This window comes from Convolutriloba macropyga, chromosome 4 (genome assembly GCF_964194025.1).
Source record: "Convolutriloba macropyga chromosome 4, txConMacr16.3, whole genome shotgun sequence".
In the NCBI taxonomy this organism is placed as follows: Eukaryota; Metazoa; Xenacoelomorpha; order Acoela; family Convolutidae; genus Convolutriloba; species Convolutriloba macropyga.
This window is the reverse complement of record NC_134471.1, coordinates 16317302-16335962: the sequence shown is the minus strand read 5'-3', so window position 1 is coordinate 16335962 and position 18661 is coordinate 16317302. Positions and strand designations below refer to the sequence as shown.

The 18661-nt window shown below is 37.6% G+C and overlaps 1 protein-coding gene across 4 annotated transcripts in view; it reads left to right on the top strand.

Moving 5' to 3' along the window:
• Nucleotides 1-18661, top strand: part of LOC142337479 (E3 ubiquitin-protein ligase UBR5-like) — a 140206-nt gene that overhangs the window by 19757 nt on the left and 101788 nt on the right. For all 4 annotated transcript variants that reach the window (XM_075386731.1, XM_075386730.1, XM_075386732.1 and 1 more), the window contains exons 2-8: nucleotides 7042-7115; nucleotides 7185-7311; nucleotides 7434-7507; nucleotides 7583-7892; nucleotides 8261-8573; nucleotides 11569-11822; nucleotides 12108-12233. In XM_075386731.1, coding sequence (XP_075242846.1) covers nucleotides 7054-7115; nucleotides 7185-7311; nucleotides 7434-7507; nucleotides 7583-7892; nucleotides 8261-8573; nucleotides 11569-11822; nucleotides 12108-12233 — 1266 coding nt within the window. In that variant the 5' untranslated portion in view covers nucleotides 7042-7053. The remainder of the gene's footprint in view (nucleotides 1-7041; nucleotides 7116-7184; nucleotides 7312-7433; nucleotides 7508-7582; nucleotides 7893-8260; nucleotides 8574-11568; nucleotides 11823-12107; nucleotides 12234-18661) is intronic.

Here is an 18661-nt window from a genome sequence, read left to right as displayed (position 1 = left end):
AGATCAATTAGACTCTATCAAGTTAAACGCTTGACTGCAAAAATGATTTGAAGATTTTTTAGTTTCAAAACAGTATTGAAGCCATAAATGCAACTGCTAGCGATGGCATAGCCATTGGACATGCAACAAAACTCAATATGTCTATTAGAATTCTACTATTATGTATAAAAGCCCAACTCAATAATAATTTTCAATCTTTATCATGCATTACATGCAAAATTTGATAAATTAAGAAAATACAAAAAGAAAACGACAAATGTAACAGACCTTGAAGCGCATTTTGTTAGATCATGTAATATTCCCATTCCAAACACCGTAAAAAAGATAGAAATTAGAAATCCAAATTACGAGAAAGTAATAAATACTTATTTAGACGAGAACGCAACCCTTGCCGTATAATACTGCACTGACGCTCAGTGGGTATAAAAGGGATTATTCAGTGACACCAGATTAGAAAAATTCATGTGACACTTCGGACTCAGATTTGTCTTCAAAAAGTAAGAGACAGAGAAAAAATGAAAAAACGACTCAAATACATATGGCTGTTGAGAAATTTTTATACAGAGGTTTTTAATCACCCTATTGTGGCACTAAGCCAATATTTTCTTGGAAGAAGCTCCCTGAGAGAACCAGGAAAAAGCGGACATGTTTTCGGTAACCCAATTGGGCCATAAAAGAGAGAAATGCATGTCTTAGTTGCTTAACAAAGCAACAAAAGCAATGATCACTTAAAGATTGCTAGAAATTAAAACTCCATAAAGATTATTTACTACTTAAAATTAATAATTTTACATAATCGTGGAAGAAGTATTCACTTTCTGATTTTATTTCCCAGTTTTTTCTTCACATAAAACACTTAAAATTTAAGGTGTTGATGTATCTCAATGCAATTGGAGTTGACGATGCATGTTTTAAATCATTTGTCAAAAAAATGCTCTTTGGCCATTCTGTGTTGTGTCAGAGAGTCGAATAACAATTCAATTTTGGGCAATTGAAAATTATTTTTTCGAATAGCTTTATTGAAGCAAGAGCTTGTGGGCCATATTTAGCACAGGTAGGCGATACTTAATGAGGTGCGGGAATTCGTCCTCAAAAATGGCGAATAAACACTGAACGAAAATCGCTTCCTATATCCATTTTCTTGTGAGATCTGTGAGCCTAAAGCGTAGATCTTTGTATATCGATCGGATGATAACCATTTCGAAAGCATTCAAAAATTTTCTGCCGTAGTACATCCAATCAACTCTTACAGGCAGCTTGAAAATGCTTGAAGTTGGTAAGAAATTATAACCTTTCGTATATCCGAACTGACGAGATATTCTCTTTCTGTCAAAAGGACATAGAGTATAAAAATAATTCGTTCAAAGACTAAGGATAATTTATTTGAGTTATTAATTGGACAATAAGACTTAATATAGAATTTGGAGCTCGTTTCAAAAGTTGTTATGATCATTTCTTGTTTCCATAAATTTGGATATATCGAAGTTTCAGCAATGCTTTGAAAAAGTTTCATGACATTGTAAGTTAAGCTATCTGGAGCTATCCAAAGAAAAGTCTCCTGGAATTTTGTCAAAACTTTTACCGATGGAAGTGTGAGATAAGACGGCTCGAATATCTTCCTTGGTGAAGCAGAGCTCATTCAAGGTCCGTTGTTCAAAGTCGTCAAAAAAACCAACAGCAGGCTGACAGAATTTCATAAAATAGGCATTAAAAGCGTTCTCAATGGACGGGTACCCAATATGATTTGTATTTTGAGATCCCGTTTCAATAGGTAAGTGCCCACTTTTGAGTCTACTAATAGGACGAAAACATTTTGACGCGCTAGTATTATTTGAGGCAAACTCATCAAGATACACTGCAGTGTCAAGTTCTAAATCTCTGCTAAGTTCTTCCACCAACGCAGAAGGAAACATCCAGTAATTTTTTAACAACGTTGTTGCGTTTACTCAAAGCATGAATAGTTTGGGAAGAATAGAACTATCGCAATTTATTTCTTTTCGATCGTTTCATTGTTGTATAACTGCAAAGAAGATCATCCAGATATTTCAAAAAGAAGGGTACAAATTCCAGTGATTTTGTATCTAAGGCTAAGGAAAACAAACTAGAAGACAAAATATAATTGATAGAGGAATAACAGTCACGGGAAAGAAATTAAAAGCTAGAGTATTTTTCGGAATTGAGCTCTGGTAGGTCAATGCAAGTTTTAAGGCCAAAATGGTCACTAAAATAAGTTTTCGTGATGAAGTTTAATGATAGATAAAGGTGGTCAAAAATAGCAAAAACAAATCCAGCATATGACCACCCTCGTGTGTGCCATCCTGGACTCTATGTAGAAAAATAATTTGTGTAAAGGTCGAAGAAACTTTCGATCTCATTATGAGAGAATGAGAAAAAGACCCAGTCAACATTGCTAAATACATTATTGTTTTGAGGAATGCCAACACCACTATGAGCACTTTTCTCTTTGTAAGCTATGAGTGCTACATTGTAGTTAGTATCGAAGATCAATTTCGAGTCAAAATCAGAATCAAGTCAGGTTTCTGTGAGGCAAACAATTTGCGGAAAAAGTTTAGATTAAGAAATAGTCAGCTGTAGGCGTTTCTTAGCTGAAGCATTTCCCCAAACGTTGATCGTAATGAATGAGAATTGTAGTCTATCACGAGCTACCTCTTGATTGTCGTAAAATAGCTTTAACTTATGTATCTTGAACTTATATTTGATGCAACCACATTGTTGTTGATGTTGTTGTTGTAACTTTTCGGCATCAAGTCGAGGGGATTGCTCCCATACGTTTTGGTCTTGATTCAACTATTTTCTGCAATCGGCGCAATCACAGAAAATGGTCCATGTACACACTACTCTTTTGTTGAAGTTCAACATCAGACGGTCCCACATGAAATACAGAATACGTCCTTTGAGTCCCAATGGCTGGGAAAAGTCTATCTCTTCAGGCAGATTGTTGGCAACTTTGGCAGTTCGAAAGTAAAAGTTCTCTCTGAATTTTTTGGTTCTCAGTTTTGGAAGTTTGAATAATCTGCTTTTAACTCTACCATATTGGTGTTCATAGGTTTCTATGAATGGAAGTGCGTTTTCTTTATCATGGTACAGTTTAGACAATAGAATTAAATCATTGAGTTGCAGAAACATAGGAAGCGGAAGTAATCTTAGAGATACCATGTTTTCAAAGTACGATGCATTCCTATAGCCCGATATCCACTTCAACGCACGTTTTTGAAAGCATTCCATTAGTCTCATACTTCCACGCGATGGGTGCCAAGTGCTTGAAGCAAAAGTAATCAAGGGTAGAATTAGGGATTTTGTAAGCACAATTTTTCACTCTCGTTTCCATATTCTTCGATAAATTTCTCTTCAGAAAACCAAAAGTTCGATTAGCTTTCGCAAGCCTAGACTCGAGGTGCTTTGCCGCTTTCAGGGTACCTGTAAGCTGCACGTCCAAGTCAGTCACCTTTGTGGATTGCTCTAATGTAGTGTTATTCATCGTAAGGCTGAGGGACTGTCCCTTAAATGCTATATAACAAAATTTTTCAGCAGCAAGTGATATTCTGTTCCTGGATACCCAAGGTGAGATTCTGTCAACTTCTTTTTGAATTTTTTGGTTACTTTTGTCAATAAACAAGAACTTTGCGTCATCCGCATACAGATATGGGGTGCTGGATATCAAAGAAGTTGGCAAATCATTTATGAAGATGCAGAAGAGTAAGGGGCCGAAAATGGAACCCTGCGGAACACCACTTGATACTTGTAGAAGGTCCGACCTGACACCATCACATCTCACGAACTGTTTACGGTTATAAAAATAGTCCTTGAGAAGACTAAGTACACAACCGCCCACTCCAATTCTCCTTACTTTGATCAACAATTCAGCATGCGGGACCTTATCGAATGCTTTTAAGAAGTCGATGTATAAGGAATACGCCGAATTTGTGTTTCCTTCAAACGCAACTTGAACGTCGTTCAAGAAACAGAGCATGTTCGACACAACGGATCGTTTTTTCACAAATCCATGTTGACTGGTTGTTAAATGATCCGAGAACTGCTTTTCGATCGGATCATACATACATCGTTTGAGTACTTTCGAAACTATAGACAGCAATGTCACTGGTCTGTAATTTTTGACACTTGCTCTGCAGCCTTTTTTATGGATGGGCGACACAGCTCCAATTTTCCAACAGTTCGGGATTTTTACTAATCTTTTGATGTTCCTTAAGATTGCGCTCAGAAATAGACTGAGTGTTTCAGCCAGTTGCTTCAAGAAACAGGCGGGAATGTTATCTGGACCTCGAGTTTTTGAGACATCAAGGTTTGTTAAGCCTGCTCTTATTCTTTTTGAGCTGACATCAGAATTCATTGTATCTTTTCGAACTTTTTCTTCAACAGCTTTATCTCTTTTTCTTTATCAGCCGCAGATAACTCTAATTTGACTAAAATTTTCCTACGTGCATGTATCTTGCTCTCAATGGCTTGACCCAAGCATAACCTAGCATCTCAAATAGACGGACACGTCACCAATATAGGACGGTGCTTCGTAGAAACATACTTTCCTTATCGAAAGCAGTCTTCAATAGCTAACTGGGATCTTTTCCGTTTGTGCCCCCCCAGTACGTTATGCGCCCCAAGTTACAGAGCACGTGCCATTACATAGTAAATCATTATGTAAAAATATTGCACGTGCGTCTGGGGTGTGCAAATAATATGCGCCCACTAAGCTAGGGGGCACAAACGGATAAAATCCGCTAACTGAACGCCCATTTTGTATTGATTGTTTGTCCTTCAACAGATGTCCATTAGAAAACTTTCCTTGTTTTCAGGTATACCAATAACTTTAAGTTACCGTAAAATTTTTTTATCGTTTATGGCTGGCTCAATAATTCGTCTCTCATTTGTCTTGTATGTTTCCATTGGTTTGATATTAAACTGAGTTAACTTTTGTTTTATTTCCTCTGTAACCATTTTTTGTTCATCAAGAATTTTATCCTAAGTGTTCATTCTACTGTCAACAAGAATCAGTATTTTTAAATATGACATAGCTTCTTTTAAATTCAGTAGAGTGCTGGGTTCAACAAAAATGGTTCAACAAGTGACGTTAAAAACTATCGTCCGATCAGCTTGCTTCCAAAGCTTTCTATTGTTTTTGAAAAAATGTTAATCAATTTTTTGTATCCACTAGTTAGGCCGCTAGTCACAAACGCTCAGCACGGTTTTATGAAGAGACGCAGCACAACTATTCAACTTATTTCATATTTTGATGTTCTTTACAACAATCTTGACAAAAATTTTCCTTGTGCTAGCGTCTATTTTGATATCAAAAAGGCTTTTGATTCCGTTCCGCATCATAAATTAATAACAAAACTGGCAGCATTTGGGTTTGACGACGCTTTTCTTCATCTTTTCTCGGATTATCTCGAAGATCGACACCAAATTGTCCGTATAGGATCTTTTTTTCTAGGCCCTCCGTTGTAACATCTGGTGTCCCACAAGGAAGTGTCCTTGGACCACTTCTGTTCATCTTGTACATGAACGATCTTGTTGACCATGTGCAAAACTCCCATGTTTACTTATATGCCGACGACCTAAAGCTGCTATGCGTTGATTGTTTCGAAGGTCTGCAATGTGACATCAATGGTATTTATGAATGGTCACGCAAAAATCAACTTGAATTTCATCCAGAAAAGTGTGAAGCGATGAACTTTAAGTGCAGCCAGTCTCCCTTATTTCTAGGAGAAGCGGAAATTCTTTTCACTAGAGAGATTATGGATTTGGGAATGCTAGTTACTGAAGATCTCTGTTGGACAACACACGTTAAGACTAAACTTGCGAAATGTAATAAAATTTTTTGATTTTTTGAAAAGAAGCATACCGTTTCAAGTTTCTATTTTCCGCAAGAAAACGTTGTACCAAACGATGATTTTATCTGTGCTACTTTACTGCTCCTAAGCTTGGTGTGTTAAAACGTTAAAACTGGTATTTTGAAAGTGTTAGAAAAGTTTCAGCGCAAAGTGTTTCGCTGGGTTATTAGGTCTGAGGATTACAACGATACACTTTCAAAACTAAATTTGTATCCAATTTGCTATCAAATTGCGCCAGCTGACCTTATTCTACTATGGAAAACTTGGCATGGAACAATGGAGAGTTACTTAAAGCTACATGTCAATAGTACGACACTCAGCTCCCGAGGGTCAGTCAAAACCTTTTTTGAACAACCGTTGAACAAAAAATTCAAAACTGACAACTGTTTTCTTAGTCGAACTATCCACTCCGCCAATTACTTAATTTCTATCAACGTCATTGACTTTAGGTCATCTTTCAATATTTTTTGTAAGAATTTAGATAATTTTCTCATAGCCAAAACACTTTCTTTTAATTACTATCGGGCATGTACATATTTTCTTAAATGTCGCTGTGTGGACTGCAGATCTTAATTTGCTACTGTGCTTTGTTAATTTGTACTGTCGTGTCTTTCTTTTACTATGTATTCCTCTTGTTGGAATTTAAGTCTTTTACTACTACTATTACTACTACTACTACTGGAGTGGCTTTCAGCAAGCAATGTAGCCAGTCCTTTGTGAGCTTCCCAGTGAGAGTCTTGTAGTCAACATCATTGTTCATTGCAACAAGGAGTTCTTCAACACTTGGATAGTATCCAGAATTTGAGTTGACTCTTGAGGCCACTCGGTTGCTCGCATCATCAGTGGTCATCATTTAAAATATGAAACTGGGGGCGTCCATTAAGCTGGGGGGGGCACAAACGGAAGAGATCCCTAATATGCACCCACTAAGCCCGGGGGCACAAACGGAAAAGATCCAAATTAAGTGACCCGATCTTTCGATGGGATCATCTGATTATCCATGAACAGTTTGAGTGAAGCTGAGTTAATTTTCAGCTGAATAAGAAACGTGGGGCCCCTATTTTCGGTTAACCTCGATTTCTATAAAAAAAAAGCTCTCGAGTCATTGAATGCGGAAAGATATTGGCATTCTCTTGTTTTCCTCTGTCTGTTTCTCTCATTGTATCTTTCAGATACTAGTGAATGTATGGACGAATTTCGTTTTTTCACCTATTCGCTACCAGGATCAGACGAAATATTTAATGAGAAGTAAACCAGCTTATGTAAATTATTTTTCAAAGTACTTCAGTGTAATTTTTTAATATATTATTTTTTTAGGTTAAGCAGTGTTAGTGACTCTATAAATAAGCAGAAAGTAATCAACCCACCGTGGGTTGCTGCTCTCGGACAGTCTTCAGTTAGACAAATTGCAGTTGCGTCAAGTCATATTGCCATTTTATTGGAGGCACGTAAATATTCACTTTTCACGTGAATTTGCCTGGTCACCATTGCGAGTCCTTGTGCAATTTTACATCAATATGTAAGATTGATTAGGTTTCCATCAATAATGTTCAATTGTGATTTCAGGATGGACGAATATGCCGAATCGCTTACTCTCTAAATGCCGAACACATTGAATCTAACAAAAATGATTCCAAAAGGTAACATTAATAGGCTAACAATTATAAATTCTGAATTACAATTTATGACTGCGTCATTGATTTTCCACATTCCAGCCTATGGTCTGCAAAGAAACCGAAAAAGAAGAGCGCAAGATTGATTGGTGGCCTGACTGGCGCTGAAAGAGTGCCGTATAGGCGAAATGTAACCTCAGCAACTATTGGATCAAGTAGCGCAAATGCTGGTGCTTCTGGTGGCAGTGGCAGCGCACCATCTCGACCTGGCAGGCCAAATTACCGCAATTTGTTTATGAGCAGTGTCCCTTTTATCCCTCCTTCACAAGTCCCCGAAGACCTTATTGTGCAAGTTCAGAATGTGTTGCAAGGCAAATCGCGTAGTCTGATAATCAGAGAGCTACAGAGAACGGTATGTGGATGTTATTGAATGTAAAGTTCTGTGATCTTGAAAGTTGAAGGCAATTGACTAGAAGTTTGAGGAGAATTGTGGGCTGTTTACCGTTAGTAACCCCCCAGTATAGCATTTGTGTGCATATTATTTGCACCCCAAGAGCACGTGCCCAATTTATACATAATGATTTATTATTGAGTAATTAATGGTATGTGTAAGGGGGGGGGGGGGGGGGGTTGCATGGCGGGTGTACTGGGAGGGTCACAGTAAAGAAAAGTCCATTCCGCCAATTACTTGCAAATTTCTTGAGCGGCGCGGTACCGCAGAAACCAGCAGCTTGTTTATCCGTCATGTAGATCTTCCTAGCTAACATTGATTTGGTTTAGAATCTTGATGTAAATTCTGCCGTGAACAATCTTCTGTCTCGAGACGACGAAGATGGCGAGGATGATGAAGTTGGAGACCTATTTGCGGATGATCTGATGTCATTCGTGGAAAACAACTTGTCAGAGCGAGCTGGTAACTATATTCTGGAATCAGAACAGATGTTAGTAGAAGATTATCTCAACTATGCTACAGCATATCGGTCCTCATCGACTGCAGCCAACGTTGGTCGACAGCGACTCAGTTTGAGAAATGAGATACTGCGATCCACCGGAATCACATCCAGTGCCGATAGGGGATCAGGAAATGCAACAGGTATTGCAATAAATTTGTGGTATAAGTTCGAAGATTGCAACTTTAAATATATGACTGCTGTGGTTTTGTGAAAACTTGTGTATTCCTAATCATTTAACCCGAAAATGGATTTTTGTGTGTCATTATTAATAGCCGCCCTCATCTTCTCAGCCGGCTATTATTGCGCTCGTATTTTTTTTTTACAATTCAAAGAATTTGAATTGTATTGGGGCGCTGTCTTTTTTACGACTCGAAGAGGAGTATTGGTTTTCTCTCGGTTTTTTTTTTACAGGAAGTAGATTTGTTCACGCGGCATTTTGACCTAAAAGCGAAAGTGAGAAAAGTTGTCTTGGCTGAACAGATTTTCGCTAAGCGAGAGAAGTTTTTTGATCATGCGCCGCGTATAGTGAATGACTTTTTGACTTTGAAATGTAATTTTTGACTGAATTGCACATATAGATAACCGTTTTTAACCATTTTTTTTTGTTTTTAATTTGGTTGCTTGTATAAATAAATTTTATTCAATACTATATTGAAATGTCAACCTCGGAAATTGATGCCACAGTGTTTTGCAGAGCCTGAAAATGCGTTTCAAGAGAAAATTGGCACATATTTCTTGATTTTTTAGTTTTTTTTTGGCTTTTTTTCTTTTAATTTCTTCTTTTTTGGATCTTTTAACCGTCTTTTTGTCAATAATCAGTTAATATGGCAATTTCTCTTTGCTAATTCCTATATTCAACGCCTCTTTCTACCTCGATGTATTTTTGTTCCATAAAATTGTACACATGCTAATCCGATTTTGGTAGTTTCTTCCGATTTTCGTCAGTTTTTCGTTTGTATTTTGGTTGTAGTTGCTAGAAATAGTTTTTTGTGCAACACGAGGGACTTTAATTTCGTTTTAATAAAAATTCAATCATTTTTTGGCGTTAAGTTTTGAGAAAACAGTAAAAACTTTTTCATAAATGCAGTCTTAACTTAAAAGTTCTTTGACCATTTTTTTTGCAAAATGTTTCAATGCTTCTTATTTAGTAATTCTGCTTTTTCCTATTTTTGGTCTCTTCAGGAGGATAGATCTTTGTATCGGATAACTAGTTATCTTTTCTCTGTCTTGAATGCTGAACAGTGAAATGTATTCGTTTTTCTTGAATTTTTTAAATTGATTTTTAACTTTCAAAAATCAAGAAGTCTTTTTGTTACGGTGTTCCTTACATTGTGCCCATATTCTTCACAATATAGTTAGTATCAATTTAGTTTTGTCCTGGCACCTAAATTTATTTTCGGTATATTGATTTTTTCAGTTGTAAAAAATGAACGATTTCAGCTTTTTCTTAGATTTTCGTCCTTTCTTTGGTGTGCAATTGACTTCATTCAATAAAAGGCAGTACTGAGAGTTTGATAGCAAGCTTCTTCCAAAATTTCCACTGATGAATATTTACTGCAGCTTTCTTCCGGCCTTGGTTTTTTATACGATTTTTTGCCTTTGAATATTCTTCTGCTGCTTATGTCTTTTCTATGATCAATTTTATATTTGATTTAGTATGAAATCATGTTGTCTAGCTTGTGTACAAAAAGGAACAGTATGTGTGTGTTGTTTTTTTTATCGTAATCGCAGTGATTAGAAGTGTAATTATAGTTGTTTTCTGATTCTTAAATTTGACCTTTTTTGAAAAGATTCAACTTAGTTTCTAAGATTATTATCTGCCGTTTGTTTTCGCGATCTTTTTGAGTTTGGAATCATGAATCATTGAGGGCTATCGATAACCTTTCTGGGTTTTTCAGACTATCAGGTTTTTGACCACCTTAATTATTTTGGATTTTTTAACGTTACCAAACGTTTTCAATAATATCAAATTTTGCTGCATTTTGTTTCTTGTTGACAGTGGTTTAAGTTTCACCAATTTTTAGAGCAGACCTGGAGAGGTAGTGAGTTAATGGTTTAAACAAAAGTTAGTGACTTCCGCTGCAATTACTGTTTTGTTAGCGAAGTTTTGACGCTTCGAGTCGCTTCCGGAATTCTTCCGGCTATGTTTTTTTTTTAAGATCTGTTGACACATTTTCATGATTTTTGAAGTCAAATTGGAGTAGTGATTTTGGTCACGCCGAAAAAGGAAGTGGAGCGAAAAAGCGAGTGGTTTCGCGGCGTGAAATTTTTTCGCTGTAAATTTAAAGTAGAGTGAGAAAACGGTGTTTGAACAAAAATTCGCTTTCTCGCTAGTGGTTTTTTGTTCACATGCGGCAATTTCACTTTGATTTTTCCTGTTTTTTCGATTTTTTGGTCGGATTTTTTTCTAAATGGTTTTCCCAATCCATTAATAGTCCGTTCTAGGTCTATTTTTCTGTTTAGTCAATGAAAATTCTTTGAATTGTACGTCAGGACTTGTCCTGCTATGTTTTTTTACTTCGTCAAAATTTTTTTCGCTTTACCATTTTGCCGCGTTTTCGACATTTTGCGTGAAATCTTTTTGACTTCTCTAGGCTAGTTTTTCTCTTCTCTCATTCTGCTAAAAGTGAGTTTGAACATCAGTTGCTAAGCAATGCAATTCAAAATGAACAGAGTCGGTATAAAAAATTGAAGTCAGAAATAAAAACGGGATAAACCCATAAAGCCCAATTTTAGATGCCCGCTATTTGAACGTCGTTCCTATAAGTCTTAGTTACCACCTCTAATGCTTATTGGTGTTGATAGTAGCCCCTGTAGCCTCTCTCTAAGAAACAGAAGTATGTTCAACTACGAAATGCCATCAAAATAAATCGGACTTAAAAAATATTTTTGTACAAAAATCTTTTTTTTTCAATATATTCTATTCGTTCAATCCCAATCATGCTTATTGGAATCAACGGCGGCTATTTTCCGGCAATCTGCCGGGTATGTTAGTGTTTGAAAACGGAATAATTTGAGTGGAAGTCCTGCAGAGCTGCCTAATGATTTATATCTGACAAGCACTGTTAGTTTTATGATAAATATAATGCGCAGAAGTGTGTCTTCCTTGTAATAAGTTTGTGATTGTGTTTATAGGTGCTAGTACCGGCGGTGGTTCCAGCGCCAACCCAATTGGCTCTTCTGCAACTGGTGCTTCGGGAGGCAGTGGCACTACTGATGGCAGTGGGCAACCATGGGAGCTGGGAGTCACGGACTCGGCAGGTGTGGGAAGTGGGGGAATTAAAGGCGGAAAAACTGGTGCTGAGTACTCCACTCTAATAGGCGGTGGAGGCAACAATGACGTCATAAGTTGGGAAGAACCAGAGTGGTTCATTCTGCTTCCAGATGCGGTGCGAATCTTTTGGAATGAGCAATATTCTGTAGAAATTTCAGTTTTTCGATGTAACTGTACTTGTATTGAGCTTTGATCTATTGAAACAGAGAGGAGTCGTTTTCATCTAGGATTTAACTTGAGATTGATATGATGAGCTCCCACTTTTTTTAAAAAAAAGATGAACGCACCTTTTGCTTGTCTTTTGCAAGGACGTTCAATGTATTTTTCGTGTGTTGTGATGGGATGATGTTAAATTTTTTGTTTTTTTTTTGTTGAGATATTTCTTTTTTGCTGTGTGTAGGTGAGCAGTCCTCCTCCCAAGTTTGTGCAGATAGCCGCCATGCACTCTGAACTGGTTGCACTCTCCAAGTCTGGCCAAGTCTACCAATGGAAGTGGAATGTCTCAATGCCATTCGTACACCCTGATGTAAGTCAGTTATGCTATCTGGAAATGCAGGAAGGAGCTGCAAGTAAAGTTGGTAAAAAATAGGTGCCTATTTCTTTAAAGTTTTAAGCAATTACATACATGGACGGGTTGTTTGCGTGTTGCTTTTACCGATTTGACGGTTACGTCTGTTAAACGTTCGGCACCTGTCTTTTTAAGTGCCTCTTGATTATCTCGGAATGAAATGTTTAAAAATTTAGCTATTTAGTGTTGTAAGGCTGAAAACAGATCAATTTACACAGATTGGCTCTTATCTAAAATGCGGCTGAAACTATCGATAACATAAGTTTTCTAGGAAAACATGAAAATATTAATCTATCCTACAGATGAAAATTTGCTAGCTGTTTTCCAAATTCGAAGGCTTTGAATCAAATCCTATTAAATTCTGCATTGTTTTTTTGTTATAGCTGCGAAGCTGTAAGCTGAGCGAAGCTATATTGCGGTGCTCTTGGTTTTTTACAATTCAAAGAATTTGAATTGTATTGGGGCGCTGTTTTTTTTTTAAGATTTGTTCACATTTTCATGATTTTTGAAGTCAAATTGGAGTAGTGATTTTGGTCACGCCGAAACAGGAAGTGGAGCGAAAAAGCGAGTGGTTTTGCGGCGTGAAATTTTTTTTACAATTCAAAGAATTTGAATTGTATTGGGGCGCTGTCTTTTTTTTTAAGATCTGTTCACACATTTTCATGATTTTTGAAGTCAAATTGGAGTAGTGATTATGGTCACGCCGAAACAGGAAATGGAGCGAAAAAGCGAGTGGTTTTGCGGCGTGAAATTTTTTTGCTCTGAATTTAAAGTAGAGTGAGAAAACGGTGTTTGAACAAAAATTCGCTTTCTCGCTAGTGGTTTTTTGTTCACATGCGGCAATTTCAATTTGATTTTTACTGTTTTTTCGATTTTTGGATCGGATTTTTTTTCTAAATGGTTTTCCCAATCCATTCATAGTCCGTTCAAGGTCTAGTTTTCTGTTCAGTCAATGAAAATTCTTTGAATTGTGCGTCAGGACTTGTCCTGCTATGTTTTTTGTTTCGTCGTCTGACGCTCTTTTTTCGTTTTACATTTGTTCACACAGCAAAGTTGAAAAAGTCAAATTTTCTGAATGACTTCTTCCTCTCACTAGCGGCATTTGCGCGCGTGACGTCTTTTCTCACTCGCTTTTGCGAAAGTTTTTATGTTATTTGCGTGATTAGATTTTGATCATACGTGACTTACCTCACTCAATAAAATGACTTTTGCACTTTAAAACTTAAGTTTAATTTGAATTTGTTTAAGGTCAAATGTGCATTAAAGGTCCCTTATAAAAGGCGTCTGTGGAATGAATTTTAGCAAGCTTTATTAATTAATCGCTAAATGTTTTTAGCCTAGTTTTTTGAGTGGCGTCGATTTTTTTTTCAATTTAGATCTGTATCTGTTTCTATCTCTATTATATGGTACGCAGGTCTATTGTTTCGCAGCTATTCCGGCAATCTGCTGGCTATGTTTAAAAAAGTTTTAAAGTTACTTGATAATTTAATGACGGTGGCTATTTGAAAGTTTGAATTTTGATGTGCCTATCGCTAAGAGTTCTTTTCTTTTTATAGCCTTGAAGAAATCGCCCGACTCTTATTTGTTTTTTTGCGTCACTGTTTTGGTCCTAGAATATTCGTTCGATCACAGCAGTGATTTGATTTTTCGGATGACTTTTTCCCGCTTGACTTCTCGCGTTTCGCCTGATCTTAATTGATCGCTTTTAGAATATTATCTGCTAACTTAATTTGCGGTAGTTTACTACACAAAGCGCAATCAAAAGCGGGCCGTAATTGGTTCCATTTTTTCCTTCTAAATCTTATTAGTGGTCTGAAGAAATTTCTAATGATGGTTTTACTCGCACTCCATTCCTCGCTCCCAATAAAGCATCTACAATTAAAACCTGCCACAACACGCTCTGTTTCAATTAGCTTATGAACATTTATTCTTGCAATTTGAGTTGTGTGCGTGATTGCATTTGTACCCGTATTATTTTTTCCTCTTCATTCGCCTGAATAAATTTTCGGTCTCACATGGCGTTCAAAATAACGTTCCTCACTCCCAGTTTCTTTAGGTTTAGATGATGATTTTTATATCAAGATTAAGTTTGGATGGTTTTTAGTTGATTTTAAGTGTTAGTATAAAGCACGTTATTTATTCATCAATCTTTGTTCAGACCTGGGTAAAATTTTTCTGCCTCTAATACTGCGATGTGTTTTCACTTAAAACTTTGATTACATACTGAGTCATTTATTAATAGCCGCGAAGTGATAGCGGGTATTATTGGGTACATCGTGGATTTTTACAATTCAAAGAATTTGAATTGTGTTTAGGCGCTGTCTTTTTTTTGAAATCTGTTCACACATTTTCATGATTTTTGAAGTCAAATTGGAGTTGTGATTTTGGTCACGCCGAAACAGGAAGTGGAGCGAAAAAGCGAGTGGCTTTGTTATGTGAATTTTTTTCGCTCTGATTCTAAAGTAGAGTGAGAAAAGGGCATTGAACAAAAATTTGCTTTCTCTCAAGTGGTTTTTGTTCACACGCGGCAATTTCACTTCGATTTTTTGGATCGGATTTTTTCTAAATGGTTTTCCAAATCCATTTATAGTCTGTTCTATGTCTAGTTTTCTGTTAAGTCAATGGAATTTTTTGAATTGTACAGAAGAACTTGAAGTCCTGATATGTTTTTTAGTTCGTCTCCATCGATGATTCTTGCGACCTGACTTCTTGGATTTATTTTTTTCGATTTAGTGATTTTTACTGCTTTGCCTCACTCAAAAAATCTGAACTCAAAAATTCTTCTGAACTCGGTTAATAAACTTTGAAATTTATGAACATTTACTAGTAATAGCTGCGAAGCTGTAAGCTGAGCGGAGCTATATCTTGGTGCTCTTAGTTTTTTTGTTTCGTTGTCTGACGCTCTTTTTTGTTTTACGGTTGCGCACACAGCAAAGCTGGAAAACTGAATGACTTTTTCCTCTCACTAACGGCGTTTGTGCGCGTGACGTAATTTCTCTAGCTAAGGTCTTAAGATCATTCGCGTGACTAGATTTTTGTCATACGTGACTTTCCTCACTGAATAAAATGACTTTTGCACTTTAAAACTTAAATTTAATTTGAATAAGTGTAAGGTCAAAGGAAATTATATGTGCAGTAAAGGTCTCGAATAAAAGGATTCTGCGGAATGAATGTTAACAAGCTTTATTAATTTATCGCTGATTTTTTTTACTAGCTTTTTGAGCGGCGTCGATTTTCTATTTATATCTGTATGTGGTTCTATCTCTATTATACGGCGTGCTTTCTTTTCGCAGTCTATTCTTTCGCATCTATTCCGGCAATCTGCCAGCCATGTTTAAAGGTCAATAGCGTGCATCTAAGTAGTGCCAAACGTATATGCCCTAATTCTTGAGTATTAGAGCCTTGAGTTTTCGATTTTAAATATTAATTTTGAAGAAGCTAAATAAGGGTTTTTTCCTTATATAGCGTATGTGTCTCATAAAAATGACAGTTCGAATCTAACCAAAAAGTGTAGTGGTCTATTAGAAGACTGGTGGTCAATCTCTATTTTATTTCTTAAGTTGTTTTAATCCATGGAAGGCCACAAGCGGCTATGTTCCGGCAATCTGCGGGCTATGTTTTGCTAGTTCTTGTGCTAAGACTCTTTTAGACGTTTCGTTCATCTGGAAGTCCTCATGAGATCTTTCCATGAGCGATTTGTTTGCTAGCATTTTTTGCTTCGTCATATATGACTGATTTTGCTATTATTCCAGTTTTCGATGCAATACTAAGGACAAAATTTTAGTCTGTGCCAAATCACTGACATTGCTTGGTATCATATACTGTTGTATTAGGTTTGGTTATCATAATTCGCTAGCACTAATTTTTTTGAGAGTAACTCGAATACTAGTGCCCGATAAGTTTCACACAACAATTTCCAACATTTGTTTAGAAACACTAATCACAAAAATGTGACCCAAATGAGGGCTGAATTTCATTTGTTTTGTGACAGTGATTAATTGCTCTCGATTGAGAAGCAATTACTGTAAACGTGTGTGTTTTTTTATCAAATTTTTTGTTTGACCGTGTTTGCGTTTTTTGACGTCTCAAGTAACTTTTTCACGCACTTCTTGATTTTTGAGTGATTTCAATTGCTCTCACTCCGAACTAAAGTTAGTTGCTCAAACAAAACCGGTTGTTAGAGAGACGATGACAAGGCCCTGATAGCCGAGTGGTTAATGCCTCTGTCGAGGTTGCGGGTTCGGACTTAGGAGGTCGGTCTTCGAACCTGACTTTCGCGTGTTGTATTTGTACCCATAAAAATTTATCTAGGGTATAGGCTAATTTATCTTGGCTTTTGCCCCACCTGTCATTTGAGAGCAATTGTTCCGATGTTATTCGGTTTATAATTAATTGCTCTCTGTTGTTTGCTGCATTTATATTGGTCCTGTGGTCTTCAATGGGATTTTCCACTTGACCAATTTTTTGTCTGACTGTTTTGACTTTTCGTCCTCAAAACGGAATATGCAGGTAATGCCCCGTGGGCATTAAGTTCTCTTAGAGCCTTACGGCTTATTAGTCTATGTATACGATTCGATGAACTGTTCTGGAGACATTAATTGCGCGAAGGGCGAATCTTAAGTGTTTGACACTCTTCCTTTCCCCCACTTCCCCCGATACCACTCAACCCATGCACCCCGCAGCGCTTTCACTCCCCGTCCCTTTAATCAAGCCTAAGCTAGCCTCCCTAAACTGTTGCTAGCTGCTGACGAAGTAGCTAGCAACAGTTTAGGTGGCTAGCAACAGTAAGTAGCTAGCATTTATATTGGTCCTGTGGTCTTCAATGGGAGTTTCCACTTGACCAATTTTTTGTCTGACTCTTGACTTTTCGTCCTCAAAAACGGAATATGCAGGTATCGCCCGGTGGGAATTAAGTTCTCTCAGAGCCTTACGGCTTATTAGTCTATGTATGCGATTCGATGAACTGTTCTGGAGACATTAATTGCGTGAAGGTCGAATCTTAAGTGTTTGACCCTCTCCCTTTCCCCCACTTCCCCCGATACCACTCAACCCATGCACCCCCCCAGCGCTTTCACTCCGCGTCCCTTTAATCATGCCTAAGCTAGCCTCCCTAAACTATTGCTAGCTACTGACGAAGTAGCTAGCAACAGTTTAGGTAGCTAGCAACAGTAATTAGCTAGCATTTATATTGGTCCTGTGGTCTTCAATGGGATTTTCCATTGACCAGTTTTTTGTCTGACTCTTTTGACTTTTTGTCCTCAAAAACGGAATTGGTAGGTAACGCCCGGTGGGCATTAAGTTCTCTTACAGCCTTACGGCTTATTAGTCTATGTATGCGATTCGATGAACTGTACTGGAGACATTAATTGCGTGAAGGGCGAATCTTAAGTGTTTGACACTCTTCCTTTCCACCACTTCCCCCGATACCACTCAACCCAGGCACCCCCCAGTGCTTTCACTCCCCGTCCCTTTAATCAATCCTAAGCTAGCGTCCATAAACTGTTGCTAGCTACTGACGAAGTAGCTAGCAACAGTTTAGGTAGCTAGCATTTATATTGGTCCTGTGGTCTTCCATGGGATTTTCCACTTGACCAATTTTTTGTCTGACTCTTTTGACTTTTCGTCCTCAAAAACGGAATATGTAGATAACGCCCGGTGGGCATCAAATTTTCTTAGAGCCTTACGGCTTATTAGTCTATGTATGCGATTCGATGAACTGTTCTGGAGACATTAATTGCGTGATGGTCGAATCTTAAGTGTTTGACCCTCTTCCTTTCCCCCACTTCCCCCGATACCACTCAACCCATGCACCCCCCCAGCGCTTTCACTCCGCGTCCCTTTAATCATGCCTAAGCTAGCCTCCCTAAACTATTGCTAGCTACTGACGAAGTAGCTAGCAACAGTTTAGGTAGCTAGCAACAGTAATTAGCTAGCATTTATATTGGTCCTGTGGTCTTCAATGGGATTTTCCATTGACCAGTTTTTTGTCTGACTCTTTTGACTTTTTGTCCTCAAAAACGGAATTGGTAGGTAACGCCCGGTGGGCATTAAGTTCTCTGACAGCCTTACGGCTTATTAGTCTATGTATGCGATTCGATGAACTGTACTGGAGACATTAATTGCGTGAAGGGCGAATCTTAAGTGTTTGACACTCTTCCTTTCCACCACTTCCCCCGATACCACTCAACCCAGGCACCCCCCAGCGCTTTCACTCCCCGTCCCTTTAATCAATCCTAAGCTAGCGTCCATAAACTGTTGCTAGCTAATGACGAAGTAGCTAGCAACAGTTTAGGTAGCTAGCATTTATATTGGTCCTGTGGTCTTCAATGGGATTTTCCACTTGACCAATTTTTTTTCTGACTCTTCTGACTTCTCGTCCTCAAAAA